Source organism: Sprattus sprattus (genome assembly GCF_963457725.1).
Source record: "Sprattus sprattus genome assembly, chromosome: 14".
Lineage (NCBI taxonomy): Eukaryota > Metazoa > Chordata > Actinopteri > Clupeiformes > Clupeidae > Sprattus > Sprattus sprattus.
In genome coordinates this window covers 26,107,372-26,125,301 of record NC_137912.1, presented here as the reverse complement: position 1 = coordinate 26,125,301, position 17,930 = coordinate 26,107,372, and the positions used below count along the sequence as shown (strand labels likewise).

Sequence of the window (17,930 nt, the reverse complement as noted above, 5' to 3'; positions counted from 1 at the left end):
TTCTCTTTCAGTTTCAAAATACCACTTTGACATACCTGTGGGACAATCAGCATTTGTGGCAAGCATCATGATCTGTTTAATGGACATCAATACTTTAAATTATGAGAGATTTTTAAAATCTATCTACCTCTTTATGCTGACGATTGAACAGACACAAGAAACCTAACCAATCACAAACTGACATTGGTAAATTATCCCAATCAATGGATTTTGGTTGGTAAGATGTCATAAGTGACTGTATCCACTTTCCTGATAAATGCCAAGGTGATGGATACATCTGGAGTGCATTCTGGGACATAACTGTTTGGTAATACTGTTACCAAAGCAGATGGAGAAGTCAGGCTTCTGTTTAATGAAATGAACGCATTGAGAGGAAATGAGTTTCATCAGAGGGGCTCCTGGGATATCATGACATCATTAATAGTCAAAATGAATACTGTGTGCAACACAATTATATAGGCTTAGAACCTAAGCTGCAGTCTGAAGCTAAACATGCAACAACTTTCAGACTGACGATGTTTGTTATTCTGAGTGTATATTTAAAAGCCTGATAGCAGTGACTTTGTGTGTGTGTGGGGTGTGTGTGTGTGTGTGTGTGTGTGTGTTTGTAGCAGACACACACTGCAGGGAGAGAGACGGAATTATTCACAGAGGTTTGGGAGCATGACTCATCACTCCCCTCATCCTGAACAGCAGGATTCTGCTCTGAAATCAGTGAAAGTGTAGCAACACGGCATCACAGGGCGTCACAGGGCATCCAGGGAGAGCAATCACTCAGCTCAGATCAAAAGGATTGCCTCAGGAGGACAGCAGAGGACAACACTCTGGCCCAATGCGCCGCATACCACACAACAAAACGGGTACGTGTTTGAAATGCCAATAAGTCACCAGGGAAGCCTAATCAATTGACAAGAGTTTCCAAACTACACATCTCAAATTCCAAGATGTTTAGGTCAGAATGAAGTGCAACCACTATGGCTTATCTTTATTTGTAACCAGAAAACATCTTCAGAGAATGTAAGTTTAGCATCTCTGGTTTTACAGACACCAATAGCATCTTATTATGCAATAAATGACAGATGTTTTGCACTTTAGGTTGATAAACTTTATCTTATATAGACTCTCTCAAGCCAAAAGATAAAAATCACATTGCTCTAAGCAACTAGCCAGCATTATCAGAATGGTAACAGATTTCATCAGACTTAGCTTACAGCACTGGAAGCCAATGCATGAGGAGTATTCTAGAACTGGAAGCCAGGAAATGTCATGATGTAACACACGAGCATTTACCGAGGCTGTGGGCATTCTGGAAACACCCTGTGTTCATGGCATTGGCTGTTGCCTGTAAATCCTTAATCGCCAGGGACTCGGATCTTGTGTTTGGATTACCAGTGATGACCACGTGCACTAGTTTGGGAAGCTTTCCTTTTTTTACTTCAGGCGACTATGACAACATGTGAGACCAGGAAAAATGCTGAGAGAGTATTTCCCCAACAGCAGTGTTGTGTCTTCCCTCTGGACGAATCCCTGCTCGTTATTTTCTCGGTGCTTCTGCTTGAGCAGGCGCAGAGAAGAGAATGTGGCCTGAGATGGAGGAAGAACCCCTGTTGGAGACTTGTTTTTCCTGAATCCTCCTCCACAGTGAACTTCATACAGCTGCTTCCCACATAACCGAAGGCCAGAGGACACACAGCCGCCTCTGAAACATGGCTTTAAACCACGCTTCTACCCACGGGCCTGGCTCACCGCAAACACAGAGAGCTTAAGCTTCAGAGACACTGAGTTCATGTAAGATGTCTCTGATAAATTATACAATCAGCTAATGAAATATGCCAGTCTTTGGGTAAAGTCCAGAATAAACAACACTGAAGTGGATCTCCAGAGAGACTTTTCTAAACCCTCCTCAAGACGTCAAGCGACTCGCTGAAATGAGTCATTACAATAACAGCTACTGGTTGGCAGTCAAGTCTTTGAAATATTGTATCTCACAAATAGATAAAGGGCAGTGAATTAAATATCATCTTTGATATGAATGACACTGCACCAAATAGCTCATCATTCATCTCCTACACAGACTGAATAAACAGCCTGAATGACAGATAAATCAAACTCGTTAGCTTCAACTCCTGTGACTACAGCATCATCTCTCCCTGATCAATGTAGAAATCCCATTAAACAATCTGGAGCCACATGCAGTGTTGCTAAAGAGTACAATTCTTTACTGAAAGTGACGACAAGACAGGCATTCAAGATTGGCAAAACTCAAATGCAAATGCATCGCTGCATTAAATTTCATTTCCATTTTAATAGCTATCTATGCTCTAATAGGGTAAAGACTGGGTCTGAAAGGTGATGTTCCAGTGAATCAATTGAGATTCTCAGATGACACTTACAGAGGGGCCTTGAGCCTAACTCTGCACTAATCCTGCCCTGGGTAGCCTTGAAGGCAGCAGTAGCACAGGGAGCTTGATCTTTACCGATTTAAAAGATCACAAAGGTGAAAATCACATGGGCCACAACATTATAATCATGTGGCCCCTGTTAGATGCCTATCATTGTCCTCCATATTGTCTGGTGATATTATGACCTACATGATCTATGATCTACACAGCAATGTCACATCATTATACAAAACTGGCACACAGCTCAGCAAAACAGCAGGCACATATTTGACTTGGATTTCTGTTTGTCAGTGTAGGTACACCTGAAATTCACTTATTCTGTTTGACATTTATCAGTAGGCTAACGTGTCTATGGTTGAACCCGAAACTTACGTAAAGCCAGCCCTATCGTAAAACTGTGACTAGATGGCACTTTAACCATGCCCCCTGAATTGGACATAAGCCACCTATCGGCATACACTTACTCTCTCTCTCCTCTGGCGTTGCCCAGCATACACAGTCTCTTACCTCCGGCATTGCCTTGAGTACCTCTCTCTTTCGTCCATCTCCAAGGGTGTAGAAGAACTCTCTTTGTTCTCTCTCACTTCTGTCTTACTGCAACAAGTGCCTAAGATTGCTCTTTAGCCAACAAACTGCTAATAGAGACTAAGTTAGTTTAATGCAAGCAGCTAACAAAAGACCTGCTAGCTAACTCTGCAATGGGAGACAAAGCACGAAAACGCGGAGACATGCAACGGAACAAGTGCTCGAATCCTCCGACCTTAACTGCAGTGTAACACAGACGACATCACAGCAAGGACAACTTTCCCCATCTACGGAAATCCTAATCTCTTCTCTGCCTCATCAACGTCGTGATCAGCCAGCACGCCAGCACGGCATAGACACTTTTCACTCCGACATAACCAATTAATTAGCAATTAGCTATCCTAGCTATACCCTGGCTAAGCATAGGACTTACTTTTGCCATTGTTCATGTCTTTGATCTGTTTTGTTCACCGAACTGTTGATAAATATTTTCATGGGTATTTGGTAGTTGGCTTCGCCCCAGCATCTAAGGGTTATCGTTAGGATTGCCCCTCAGAGACATAGGGTCTTGCATGCATCACTAACCATTTCCCTCTTCTATTATGGCATCGTAATCACATACGATTACATATACATTGGCCACACATGCAAAGACTCGAACTTCGCGCTGCACATAGGCTCGTCCTTGTCCACATCACATATGCTCACGAACGTGCATACACATGCACGCGTAACTGTGGTGATCGAACAAAGGAACACACACACATTCTTTCTGGCGCACTCTTAACAGCGCAACCCCGAGCCCACAAACTCACACAATCTCTCTCTCTCTTACACATACACACACGTTCCTTCAATTCATTCGTTAGTTACATTTAGCTAGATTACATATTGTGTGTTATTTCTTATCATTGTGTAAATAAATACTTTGATTATATACGCTGGTCTACTTAATGTTACACAAGAATGAATGCTGCCAACCTCTTCTATTCAGAACCCCAATGACCTTCAACCTTGCTATGAATAAGATCAATTTGGTTGTAGTTATTCATTTAATTAGAGTTCCAAATTGATAGTTTAATACATTTTATGAGACTGATATATTCATTGAGACTGATTTGTGGATTATCTTTATTACGACCACCGTGGCGGACACTACACTTTGTGTGGCGCCCCCTAAGTGTTCAACTTAATTGATCTGCCTTTGTGTTGAATGGTTGATGCCTGTCCAACTGGGTGAGATTACCAACATATTGTTGCTGTCGCAAGGAAAGCACCAATGTGTCTTGGTGGCCCTCGCGAAGACGGAATCACAAGTTACACACAATTGCACCCACATTTACCCGCCGCCTGCTCACAGTTCCTTTCGTACCTACATAGTCTGGCACTCCCATGTGAGGCTGGTTCCAATTTCACCTACATAAGTAACCTACCAGCTCCTGATTCACAACTCTGAATAGCCTTTAAAACTGTCCATGGCTGCTATTACATGCACATGCAGGGCAGAAAGTCATAAATGATGTTATAACACCACTGCAAACTTGTTTCCCTCAATTCCATGTGCAGGCATGAATGGGACTAGAATGGAAACATGGTCAAATGCAATACGGACACTCACAGGGTCTCTAATGTCTTCCATGTCTTTGAGGGAAGGTCTGGGCTTCAGCAGGGGGTCATCGCTGCCTTCAGTGTCAGATGTGTTGGGGGACTCCACTAGATCCAGGAACTCATCTCGCTTCTGACCTCGGTGTCTGATTTTGTCCAGCCGCTTTAGCATGGTCAACAAAGCAATCTTTGGGTTTACCTCAACATGGTGTATGGAAACCCTGCAAGGAGGGGAGGGGACAAAGTGTCACATAACAGTATATGAAAGGAAAATCTAACATGCTGACATGTTTCCAACAGATAAACAATGCACAAACAACATTATTGGCAATGCAGACACATTTTTTATGATTTGGATATTTCCTGATAGTAAATGACAACAATCAACATTTTTTTATCAACAAACACAACAATCCCTAAAACATCAGAAAGTACAGTATATTGTTACATTGCTATGAAGGACAGATTTTTTTTCTTTCAAAAACTGAAATATCATTAATAAACTCAATATTCTTCTAAAATATCCACCTCCACATTTTGGTGTTTTGACCTGACTACAATGATATTATTTGCCATTTGTGGCAGGATTAAGTGTGTCTCTCCTCCCTTTAATCCCCAGATTACACTACTGTTTACACTCCTCAGGGTCATACTACAGACAAAAGACTCTGCTTGCCATTCTGGAAGCACCGTCACTAGCCTTTCTGTATACAAACAAATAAAGTTATTTTCAAGACAACATTATATAGACTAAGATATTTTATGGAAATTAAACATTTCTATTTCTATACACACTGAATGGTCCTACAAAGTCGTCGCCATGATGCCTTCTGATACTCCCTAGATACTTGTACCTCTTGACAAAAGCTTTCCATCAGTCTGAAACTAATGAAAGCATTCAGGTGTCTGTTAGTACCTGGTAACAGAAACTCCTGCAACTGAACTGATGAGATCTGCACAACTCTCTCCCTCCTGATACCATATAGTATAATAGCACAAGTACAACCCATCTGAGCATTTAAAATGACAGTGTTCTTTTAGAGACCATAAGCAAGCTCCAGCAATCTCCACAATCAAATGGACTACAAAACGAGTAGTGGATCAAATAGAGTTCTGAAATTTGGAGTGATATCAGCTAGGGCTGAACGATTTGGGAGAATAATCAAATTACGATTTTTTTTTTCCACCCAATATTGCGATTGCGATTTAATATGCGATTTTTAAAATTGTATCCTCTTTTTCCCCCAACAAAACGTAATGAATTACTTAAATATGACCAACACGATATAAGATACATTTAGTGTAAAATATTCTTTGCCACATTTTACATTTTTATTGAATAGCTCATCACAGAAACAAGAACAACAAATCGGTGGCTTTGCCACTGTGCATTTAAGTAATTTAAACAAAGTCATTGTAAATATAAACACATGGAATGCTTTTTTTTTTTTTTTTTAAATACTGTGTGCAAAATGTAGCTTCTTAGGGGGGAAAAAATATATATACACTGCACTTTGCGGTTATAATATTGCTTTTTAACATATCGCAATTATATCGCAAATGCAATTATTCGTTCAGCCCTACAATCAGCATGGTTTTATGTTTCTGTAAAAGGGACTTCTCTACCTGGAGGTCAGTTGAGCAGTCATAGTCAAATCAACTCAGAATGGAGGCCCTGTTGATGGATGGAGTGAAGGCTTTACAACATGATACATCAGACCATGTCAATTTCACTCTTTTGTTCAGACACTTCAGTAACAGCCAACAGGACTAATATCAAAGTGTGATCAACCACACTTAGAGAGGAGAGAACTAAACCAGTATTTATATCAAAGTGAGATCAACCACAAGTAGAGAGGAGAGAACTAAAACAGTAGCCTACTAATATCAAAGTGAGATCAACCACACTGAGAGGTGATAACTAAACCAGTACTAATATCAAAGTGAGATCAACCACTATTAGAGAGGTGAGAACTAAAACAGGACTAATATCAAAGGAGATCAACCACAAGAAGAGAGGTGAGAACAAAACCAGTACTAATATCAAAGGGAGATCAACCACTATTAGAGAGGTGAGAACTAAACCAGTACTAATATCAAAGGAGATCAACCACTATTAGAGAGGTGAGAACTAAAACGATACTAATATCAAAGGAGATCAACCACACGTAGAGAGGTGAGAACTAAAACAGTACTAATATCAAAAGGAGATCAACCTAGAGGTGAGAACTATAACAGTAGCCTATTACTATCAAAAGGAGATCAACCACAAGTAGAGGTGAGAACTAAATCAGGATTTGAGTGAGCAAAGGCGAAGACTACAACTGTGTGTGACTGCTAGAAAAAAGCATGCCAGTGAACTCGATAGGCACGAGGCATTACTTGTGTTTTCATGTTTTGCTATGATATCTGGAAACATGTTGGATAAGACTAGAAAGATGAGTTGTAACGATAATGTTGTTCATTCGTGGTGGCTTAACCATCATTGTGTAAGAGGTGGTAAGCCCTCAGTCTATCGGGGTTTGTCATCAGTATCTACACTTAGTAAAGTGGGAATTCTGTACAATTCTACGACTTTCAGTCTACTAAAAAAAAATATCACTCATCGACCTTCAGACAACATGACTGATCAGCAGCCTAAGCTTCATGTGCATAGACACACAAAGAATCTCTCTCATTCGTAAAGCTCGTAATGGCAACTCGCCGTCAGTGATCATTGCACCATCAACCGGACTTTATTTTACATGGTGGTGGAATACGTGCGATAAACCGTTGTCAGTCTTTTGACAGTAAACCGTATATTCTCCGCCTCTACACTGTGTACGCTGTAGAGGCACAGAGTATACGGATTGCTGTCAAAAGACTACAGCAATGATTCGCTACACTCAGGTTCGGTCAAAATGAATCAACTCATCTCGCTGTGGTCGCAGCGGGACATGACATAACTCATCATAAATAATAACATTTTTATTTCACAAGATATACAATTTAGGGTGCTCACTACCAGTAGCTGCAGTAGTGCCATTAGCCTAGTAGTGCATACGGTTGGAGGGCTATAGGCTAGGTGCAACAGAAGCCCAACATAGCCTACTGGTATTTGAATCAATGTAACAAGTCTTCATGTTGTCTGAAAGCATATACGATTATCTCGTCCACAGACAATTCAACGGACAGCCGTTCAGTGAGGTATGATAGCAGCCTCACTGCTTTTATCACAGAATGTTCATTGACTGTATTGTTTGTTATCATAACCAAGGCTCAAAAAAGCGAATAGCCTTGTCCCGCCTGTTGGGCGATATCCTGGGAAAATAACCTTGCAATGCCAGGGGTGAAATCAAAATATGAATCACGTCAGGCAGACAACTTTTCTCGTGTTTACTAATGAGTAATTTAAAAAAGTTACTTACCCGGCTCTCAATTTGTAGCCAAGTTTCATTAACACCAATCTGGTCTTTGATCGATTCTTTTGTGCACTTGTTGTATAATGACGAAACGGTTCGACCTGACGGTATCAACATACGAACGGAACATTTACCTCCACCGTTTCGGACCCATCTTTTGAAATACTAACGGCATCTGGTCTCCGTAGGCTTGGTTGCTCTTACAAATAAATGCCAGCCTTACCGGGGAGAGAACAGCCCTACCTCGAGCCTCTCTTGTTGATTTCACACTGCACACAAGCGAGACCAGGCATTTAGTCAATGTCAGCTACTCAGTTCTTAAAGGGGACGCCAATCATCTCCCTAAAATGCTCAGCATTAAACTACTCTGTCTGTCAGGTTGGCTGAAGAAGGTTGAAGGATCCTTAAATGTTACTTGCCTTTGACAATACATTACACCTAAGAAGGACGTTGTGCTATGAAGACAGATAGACAGACATCGTTGGTTAGTTGGTTGAATAATTTAATCAGTTAAAGTGGAGAATGATGAGCGCGGAATAGGCCTACTTCACTCTGTAGCTTTGCCATTTTCAGTTTAACTGATTCGGGGCTGTCTAGGCAAGTCCTGGGCCCTAAACATCTCTGTCTCTCTTTGTGACCAATTCAAAACGATATCATGTGCCACACCTAAACCAGGTCAGTAAAACTTACCCGGGCATATTCTATCTGCTGAACTTGATTTTAAGTATTTGGTGACATATCAGCAGCTCTACAATTTGTTGTAGAAAATCCCTTTAAGTCAGGCTGCCATACACTGGCCTCCTGTTCACAGCTAGAGGGCGCCGTTCCTCCACATGCTTTTCGAATGACTGAAATCACGTGGTTAACAGTAGCTCACCCTTGAGTGTCAGTTAAGCCTTTCATTAAACTGACAGTGCTTGCTACTACAATTTTTAGACAAGCTGCAACTATTTTTTTTTGAGTATCAATAGTTATATACCTTGTCATTTCAGGAAGCAACATTCCAACCCTGGTAGCTGTTCCAAATATGTGGCAGTGTTGATTTCTGTTAATTTATGAATTCTAAGAAACATGTTTTTTTATATGATGTCTGAATTAAGAGGCGACAAAAGGTACCTCAGCTTTGGAGTGATATTTGACATGCTGTATATGTATTAAAGCTCTGGTAGGTTCTGAATACAGAAAGCAAAACACACACACACAGGGACTTTCCAATCAAGCAGCTCATAGCTGTTGTATAAAACAAATCAACATTAGACATTTCAAGCATCTTCTTTAAAACCTAAAATAGCACATAAATCCTATTACAATCATGAATGGCATCTGGCCCTCTACTGAAAAGCCTACCTGTAATCTGATATGCCAACAGCATCTTCAGTGAGTTTTCAACTATAAGGTATTTTACTCTAACATTGTTTCAAATTTGTGTCCTTACCATGCTCTCATCAGACATTAAGAATGACATCACACTCAAAGAGAGAGGAATTTTGTTTTATTACAGGAGGATGACAAGAGCCATTGTCTTACCATGGGTAGTGCAAATTAACCTGTTGATGTCCACTGCTTCACATCAAAGATGAAACCAGATTCAGCCAATTTTTCTTATTTTTTCTTGTCTCATGCATGTATTACCATCTCTGGAACAAATCCCCTAGTGCATTAGTGTGCAACTACAACACATACAAATAAAGTGCCTTTATAGTGTTTCCCCTCATTAAAATGTGATCAGATAGTCAACTTCAATGAGTACTAAAATGAGTACTAAAACAAAAAGTTACATTCTGTTTAGAAGTATCTTTTACAATATGGAGCACAAACACTATCTAATATTATTTAAAGCTTTAATCACCCCAATGCTTAAAAAGAAAAGATATGTAACAACATTTCCATCTAGTGGTTACCATTCTTGGGAAACATGTAATGTCCCACCACCAAAGATTCAATATGCATCTAGTTAGCAATACATAGGAAACTTGAGTCAAAATGAGAACAGATGAGAAGTTGTGTGGTGATTTCAGGTTGGATGAGAAGAGATCCACTTCAGCTACTGGATCCTGTAAGCAGACAGACAATTACTTTACTTCTTTCATAGATGTCTTCATATAAAGACATTTCTAAAAGTGTGTATATTATAATTTCCATATTAAATATAGCCTGTATATTTTTACATTAAAAGCTTGAACCAAGTCCAGGGCACAACTAGATACTGTATTAATCCTGAAGCAAATTTAGGACTGTAATGAATGTAACACAAAATGTAACTTTGCACATACCTCTCTTTCTCAGCTTCCACAACTTTATACGTCAGCTTCTAAAAGAAGGTAAAAAAAAACTGTGCATAATGTACATTATTATACGGCTCTTCAGAATGTTCCAAAAAGTACCGTTTATTTGAATGGGCCATCCCTACGTCATACCCTACATTATTTCCTGCGAACAGACCGCTGCGAAAAGATAATGACCGCTGTCATTGGCAACAGGTTTTGTGCTTCTAATTCACCTCTTTCATATCATTCCGCAAGAAGTCCAGTCATTTTAACGTAACAGACTCATGGTAATTTGAAGTCAGCAAGTAATGGGTTGCTATGCAACACCTGAAACTTTAAAGTTCTATTTGCTTGAAGAACTATATTTATTTCTAAACGGGACTCATGAAACGGCAACTAAATCATTAAAAAGAGGTATGCTGGAGGAATGTCTTCTATCATTTTTGGCAAGTAACCGTATAATAAGCGGGATAATGTATTGTCCGTCGGTCATTCTACAAAAATAATTCCCTTCAGGACGAAACAACACCCTCCCTGCACGTCGGGGTGTTGTTCGCCCCGTTGGGAATTATTTTTGGAGAATGACCTCCGGACAATACATTATCCCTGACTTAACATAATGCGCAAAAAGACTGAGAGGGGGATAGTGTAAGTGATCGGTTAGACTAAATAACAAACTGAAATCAGTTTTTCTTTTCAACCCATAAGTTTGTATTATTCACTGTCACAATGAATGTTAAAAATCAAACAAATTAAAGGCATTATTACCCCAGGTGTATAACGTTGGTTTTGCGGTCATATGCCGGACTTTGCAGATGTAATCTTCCCCTGACTGTGGAGTGAAGGCCACACTCTTGGTGATGTGGAACTGCCATCCTGACTCAAATGCCAGGTCAGTTTGCTTGGCATCATCCATCACAACCCCATTCTTCTCGAGGTCGATGGAGATGTCAGGAGGGTGGAAACCACTGACATGGCAGATCAGGGTGTTAGGTTCACCCAGTTTACCAGGATTGTGGCTGTACACCTGCACCTTGGGTGACGCTGAGTAAAGAGAGACACAAAGAGGGGAAATTTAAACATTTACAATGTTGAACTTATTATTCTTTTTTCACAAGTGTACTTTTTAAAAATGTATTTCTGCCTATGCTTAGTTCACTCCTCTCTAATCTATTTATATGACATAGGCCTATTGTAATGTAAGTCTACTTATACAAACCAACACAATGCTATTACAGCCTCAGTTATTTATTATTGATTACAAATCGACTAAGTTCTTCAATTTGAACTTCTGATTTTATGAATAGGTTAAACTTGGTAGGATCTACGGACAACATCATGGGCTTACTAGTCCATTTCTTATGTCAGGAACAGTACGAAATGCCCATGAGAATGTAGGCTTTCATTAATTAACAATAAACAAAATCCATATAAGATAAACAACTTGCAAAATTTAGCCTCGGCTATCTGCGTATGCTTTAGACACGTTCAGGTTTGTTAGGACCACTTATGTTGCTATGTAGCCTTTAGCTAAGATAGGAACACAGGTCCACAAAATAAGCTATCTGGCCAACTAGTCCAACTACAAACTCTACAAACAGCTACATGTACCATTCTTTAACACAATGTACATAATACAATGTGATCCCATATCGATTAATCTACTGTGCGAATTCATAACAAAACAACAAAGACGTAGCCTAGGTCATGCCTTATTTAGCTAACCTAAATTACTCAGCCTATGGACATGTTACAATAGACCAAACGTGCGTTGATTACGTACATTGTCGCCCAAGAGCACAGCTGCCCAGGAAGAAGAAGAGAAATGCGGAAAGAAAAAAATCCATTGTTTCCTCCCGTCGATAAGCAAGACAAACAATAACAGTTCCTCGACTTGTATGTGGCCTGAACGCAATGGTCTATCGAAAGTGAAAGTATCCTTTCCCCTACCTCTCAAACTACAGCCAAAGGGCACGCCTCCTTATGTTTTGGATTACTTTCTTTCAGGGACGTTTGTTTTCAGTCAACCGCTGGGTCATGCTTGATTTCTAGCTCTACGATGTGTTAAGGAAAATAAAGTAGCCTATGTCAAGCTGCCCTATACTAGCAACGCAGTAAGACTTTCTGTTATCAAAACAAGACTAGAGGGCGCAGTAAATCACGTGGTTTACAGTATCTCATCCTAGAGTTTCAGATAAGTCGTTCATTAAAAACTGACAGTATTTGCTACTAGCTAGACCTACTATTTTTTGAACAAACTGAAACCATTTTATTTGAAGATAGATTCTCTCGATTCAACTATAATATGCTTTTTCATTTTAGGAAGCAACAATTTAATCTCAGTAAGTGTTCCAAATTTCTAGCAAGGTTTGATTTCTGTTAATTTATGACCTCTATGATACTATGTTTTCTCCGGGAGAAATTCTCCCCCACGATGTCTGAACAAGGGAGAGGACAAAAGGTTGCATACCTCAGCTTTAGAATATTGCTGTATTGAATCTCTGGTAGGTTCTGAATACAGAAAGCGAAACATGTTGGCACACACACAGGGACTTTCCAATCAAGCAGCTCATAGATCAAACATTAGACATTTCAACTATAGGTATTTCAACTATAGGTATAGGTATAGGTATTTCACTCTAACATTGTACCATTTTTGTGTACTTGCCATGCTTTCATTATACATTATTTTAATTACAAGAGAATGACAAGAGCCATTGACTGTAAAAAATAAATAAAAATAATAACCTGTTGACATCCACTGCTTCACATCAAAGATGAAACTAGAACCAGACAATATATTTTTTTTCTTGCCGCATGTATTACCATCACTGGAATAAATCCACTAGTGCATTAGTGTGCAACTAACACATACAAATAAAGTGCCTTTATAGTGTTTCCCCTCACTGATCCAATAGTCAACTTCAATTGGCACTTACAAGAAGTTACATATTAGAATGTTTACAAGTATCTGTTACAATATGAAGCACAAACACCATCTACTATTATATCAATCTTTGATCACCACAATGCATAAAAAGAAAAGATATTTAACAACACTTCCATCTAGTGATTACCATTTTTTGGTTACATGTAATGTCCCATCACCAAACATTTACTAAGCTTCCAGTTAGCAATGCATTGGAAACTTTTGCATTTGCTGAGACAAATTTACAAAAACGAGACCTTTTTTAAGATGCACGCTAATTTCAGGTTTGACGAGAAGAGATCCACTTCAGCTAATGGATCCTGTAAGCAGACAGACAATTAATTTACTAAGTTCATAGATGTCTTCATATAAAGACATTTCTAAAAGTGTGTATATTATAATTTCCATCTTAAGCCTTTATATATTTTTACAAAAAAACTTACAGCAAAACATTTACAGAAATTACTGATTTTATGGTGCCATAAACACTAGACCTTGGTACCAAAGGACGAAGTCCAAGGCACAACTAGATACTCTATTATTCCTGAAGTAAATGAAGGACTGTAATGAATGTAACTTTGTACATACCCATTTCTAAGCTTCCTCAACAAATCAATGGCATTAATACCCCACGTAATTAGTGTTGGCTTTTGCTTGTTTTTGCCTCTCAATGATGACCACTTCCATTGCTATGTAGACTTCAGTTAAGATAAGAACTCAGGTCCGCATAATAAGTTATTTGGCCAACTAACCCAACTCCATATTCCAACTGAAGAGGCAACAGTGTACCATTCTTTAACATAATTTGTATAATGTTATCCCACATTTATCATTCTACTGTGGGATACTTAAACAATAGGGACTATGCCTTGCATAATTAAGCTAACCTAAGTCGCTGCGTCTATGAACATGTTAGGACAGGCCCAATGTGTGTTGCTTCCGTATATTGGCACCCAAGACCGCAGCTGCCAAGGAAGTACAAGACAGCAAGGGAAAGAAAACAAAATCAATTTTATCCGTCGATAAGCAGTACAATCAACCAGTTTGACTTATATGTGCCCTGAATAGTCTATCGCATTTGATCTAGTTTCTACACTAATTCCAATTACAGTCAAAGGACACACCTCTTTGTGTTTTTGGACCAATGGCAGATTTTTTAAGCGGTAATAACCAGATATCTCTTGGGAACGTTTGTTTTCAGCCAACCTTTGTTTCCTGCTTGCCATGTTAAATTAGAAATCAACTAAATCTCGGCCAAATGGGATCGTGTAACTGTTGGTGGTAGATCCTACCTACAGACTAAGTAAATCACGTGCCTCACTAGACCTGCAATAACTTTGACTTAATTGACATTTAAGGAGTACCATTACCTGCATATTTGATTGTATGAGTATCCTATACCTACTTACCTGTCTTCAATCATTCCTTTGAATGCAGGCTCTGCATTTTCATACCGCATGCTAATATATTTATCCATAAATTCATTCTTCTGTCTGATTCTCCCCCACCACACAAGTGTACATGTCTCAACAGACAACGGTGAACCTGTGTGGGATTAGCATGACTGCCCTTAAATCCAGAGGCCTACAGTCATAATCCACACAGACAGGCTAGAAACACTAACAAAAATTACATAAGACAGTTTATTAAAAGGGGAAAACAATTTTATTGCAGATAAAGACAATATTTTGCATAGTGATGCATCACACAATCAGTTATCAAAGGCAATCCTTTTTGTTTTGAACCCACATAACCCATTAGGGACACACTGATGTACAAGTGAGTTTGTGCCCCATGAACAAAAGGAAGGGTTGTCAATTTCTACTGCACACTGGAAAACAATGTATTTTAAGTAGCTTTTCAAGGTGAAACGAAGAGCGGATTAAATATTCAGTGGGACATATCCAGTGTCTCTAGCCAATAAGGCAACTAAAAACTAATTGGATACAAATTGTATGCAATTGTCTGTACAAGCTGCAAGAAAAATGAAAATTTGAGTTTGAAAAACATTATCTTGATTGAAAAAATGTAGTACTGAAAATGACTGAACAAACCACTGCTATAATCTGTAATGAATGAAAAATCTTGAATCTATAAAAGGTCAATGCATCGTTTGCTTAAATGTAGCACTGTTTTCATCTTCCTGTATTGGTGCAGGTTGTGAAGTCATTGCTTGACGCAGGAAAGGTTGATTATATCCCAGGAAACACCAAGATGCAGAATCCTTTTGGGGAAAAATAGCATTTAATCTTCTCACTTGTTTTTACTTACGTATCTCATCATAATTTCATCATTCATTAAACAAAGTTGCCACATATAGTTCTATTAGATTAATAGATATCTGTTAAAGTTAATATAACATGTGATAGATGATTGTACTACTCTTTCAAACTATTTCAGTGTATTTTCATTGTACTGTGACATCCCAGGGCATATTTGTTTTGATTTGTATATTTTGTTTGATTTACAATTTATGGACTGTGATCTTGGACTTTTATTCTTTTCCTTGTACTTGACTGCTATTCTGAACTGTACACTCTGGAGGTTCTTGTGCAAGAGATCTGACCAACATAAAATCATTAAGAAGTTTCACCTAAATTTGGTCATGGGAACGCCCATGTCTGTGTGCATTGCGTTGACCCACTCATGTTTGCACTTAGAATCTAATCGTAATATAAACTAGCTAAATGATTTTGCCAAGCCATTAAATTAGCTTCAGGTCAAGCACAGCATGTTGCCAATCAATGAAATAAGGCCCTGAATTGTTTCCGATTATTCTGTTTTGTCTGTGGTCGAATATATCAATACCAAGGCATCTAACTGAGAAAACGTTGTGCCGTGTGTAAAAAAAATACTAATCTGTAATGCCCTCTAGAGATCTACAAAAGCAAGCTAGTTCCAGGCAATATTTCTCAGAATTAACTTATATACTTTCTGAATTCTGACATTCCCATTTTGTTTCCATACGGTGCACTAACATACGATTGTTAACAGGAGTACAAAATTGGTATCAAAAGTGACCATAAAGAAATTGGCCTAGTTCTTCTATATAAGTTCTGCTATTTACGTGTCTTTGCTACAGCAATTGTGCACCAGTATGCCGTGTCGTCTATTAAAGTACAGTTTGCATGTTTTAAACATTATTTTTGTTTAAACAAAACTCCTTCCTAAAACATTCTGATATGTTTAAAATCACACCTCTATGACTGACCTTGTGACGTGGGTTGAATTTTGTAAACAGTTAATTACTAACATTACAGCAAACAACATTGCAGCACCTGTTTTGGAAAGCACATCCCAGTTACAATGCCTACTGAGGGGTGGTATCAGCAACGAGTTAATGTTAGTAATTGGGTTAGGTTGTTACGAACTTACGGATAGACCAGGATATCTGAGTTTTCTTCACAGCTCAGAGGTCAGGCTCTGTCAAACGCAGAAAAACGAAACTTTAGAAATTAATTAAGCTCTTATAAAAAAAGGTACATAATTGCAAAATAAATCAAACTTACGCCAGGTGTAAGACTTGGTTTCTTGCAAGTGCCGGACTTTGCAGATGTAATCTTCCCCTGACTGTGGAGTGAAGGCCACACTCTTGGTGAGGTGGAACTGCCATCCTGACTCAAATGCCAGGTCAGTTTGCTTGGCATCATCCATCTTAACCCCATTCTTCTCGAGGTCGATGGAGATGTCAGGAGGGTGGAAACCACTGACATGGCAGATCAGGGTGTTTTTCTCACCCAACTTACCAGGGTTACGGCTATATATCTGCACCTTGGGATGGGCTAAAGGGGAAAAGGAAAGGGTATTTAATAATTCACCTTCTACTACAGTGGCAGAACAGACCACATCATGGCCCACAATTATTGTAAATTGTAAACAATTTACAACAGTGCGAACACACCGGCTGCAGTATCGTATCACGATTATCGACGGTGCAAAGTCACCAAGCAGGAAACACAGCTCTGTAAATACAGGGGAATACCACATAGCTGAGCTATGCTTGAGTGAGCTATGCTTGAGTGAAATATTATCCTTCTACACATAGCCTACGTAGCGTCATCACTTAGTTACAATCTCATGATTGATTGATTTTCTAAAGACCTAAATCCACAGACCTTATCAAGCAATCACGAAGATATCGAAAGTACGTTCGCGCTAAATAATTCGTTAAAATGGAAGTGTAAGGAAAGACGACGCAAACTTGTAAAATGTCATAACTTACATGTTTTCCCATATGCCGTAAGAACACAGAAGCCAAGAAGCAGCAGAGAAATCGTTACTTTCATGATGACAAAGACAAGTCTTTCTTTAATTCCAGAAATTGTTAACAACTCAAGTGACTGTCTTCACGCAGCTCTGAAGCCCTTCTTCTTTCTAAACCGAAAGGAACGTTCAGTTTGATAAAAAGTGTTATCACCACTCCCCTTTCAGTATTCCCAGCCAATCGCAAAATACAGCTCACTCGTTGCTAGCTAAAGGCACTCTACTGTGGTTGTGACAATACGACTCAAATACGATGCCATAGTCTATACTCTCGTAGAACCAGTAGAACCTATGACTGTTGTATAACCAGTTTAGAAATTGGAAATACCCTGAACTTCCCTAATAAACCCGAACCTCTCACGTTCTGGATTATTAAAAGTAGGCCTACCAAACAAATACTTCTTTTATAAAGCTTCTTCTATAAAGCGACAAAAGCTCATTTTAAAATGTGTGCCATCAACACTACTGAAATAGCCTTTGTATTTTTAAACATGAAATAACACTTTTTGAAACGTGTATCTAAAGCTTTCCAGTAGCC

The 17,930-nt window shown here is 39.0% G+C and overlaps 3 protein-coding genes across 6 annotated transcripts in view; all 3 read right to left on the bottom strand.

Moving 5' to 3' along the window:
- The window catches only part of gramd4a (GRAM domain containing 4a), a 36,863-nt gene extending 28,679 nt beyond the window's left edge, over positions 1 to 8,184 (bottom strand). For 3 of the 4 annotated variants that reach the window (XM_080851063.1, XM_080851065.1, XM_080851066.1), the window contains exons 1-2: positions 7,940 to 8,184; positions 4,546 to 4,753 (exon numbers count right to left, since the gene is read on the bottom strand). In XM_080851063.1, coding sequence (XP_080707189.1) covers positions 4,546 to 4,753; positions 7,940 to 7,968 — 237 coding nt within the window. In that variant the 5' untranslated portion in view covers positions 7,969 to 8,184. Of the gene's footprint in view, positions 1 to 4,545; positions 4,754 to 6,158; positions 6,208 to 7,939 lie in introns of all 4 variants that reach the window. The other variant, XM_080851064.1, reaches the window with a different exon arrangement.
- Positions 8,185 to 9,408: 1,224 nt separating this feature from the next.
- On the bottom strand, positions 9,409 to 12,319 carry LOC308375133 (beta-2-microglobulin-like). Its single transcript, XM_080851186.1, has 4 exons — positions 11,984 to 12,319; positions 10,969 to 11,244; positions 10,207 to 10,244; positions 9,409 to 9,987 (listed from the first exon to the last, which is right to left on the bottom strand). Exons 1-3 carry the CDS (start codon positions 12,045 to 12,047, stop codon positions 10,231 to 10,233), a joined length of 354 nt encoding a protein of 117 aa, XP_080707312.1. The 5' UTR covers positions 12,048 to 12,319; the 3' UTR covers positions 9,409 to 9,987; positions 10,207 to 10,230.
- A 2,458-nt stretch (positions 12,320 to 14,777) lies between these two features.
- On the bottom strand, positions 14,778 to 17,498 carry LOC308375064 (beta-2-microglobulin-like). The gene is made up of 4 exons (XM_080851104.1): positions 17,352 to 17,498; positions 16,639 to 16,911; positions 16,505 to 16,552; positions 14,778 to 15,353 (listed from the first exon to the last, which is right to left on the bottom strand). Exons 1-3 carry the CDS (start codon positions 17,413 to 17,415, stop codon positions 16,539 to 16,541), a joined length of 351 nt encoding a protein of 116 aa, XP_080707230.1. The 5' UTR covers positions 17,416 to 17,498; the 3' UTR covers positions 14,778 to 15,353; positions 16,505 to 16,538.
- Positions 17,499 to 17,930: the final 432 nt, after the last annotated feature.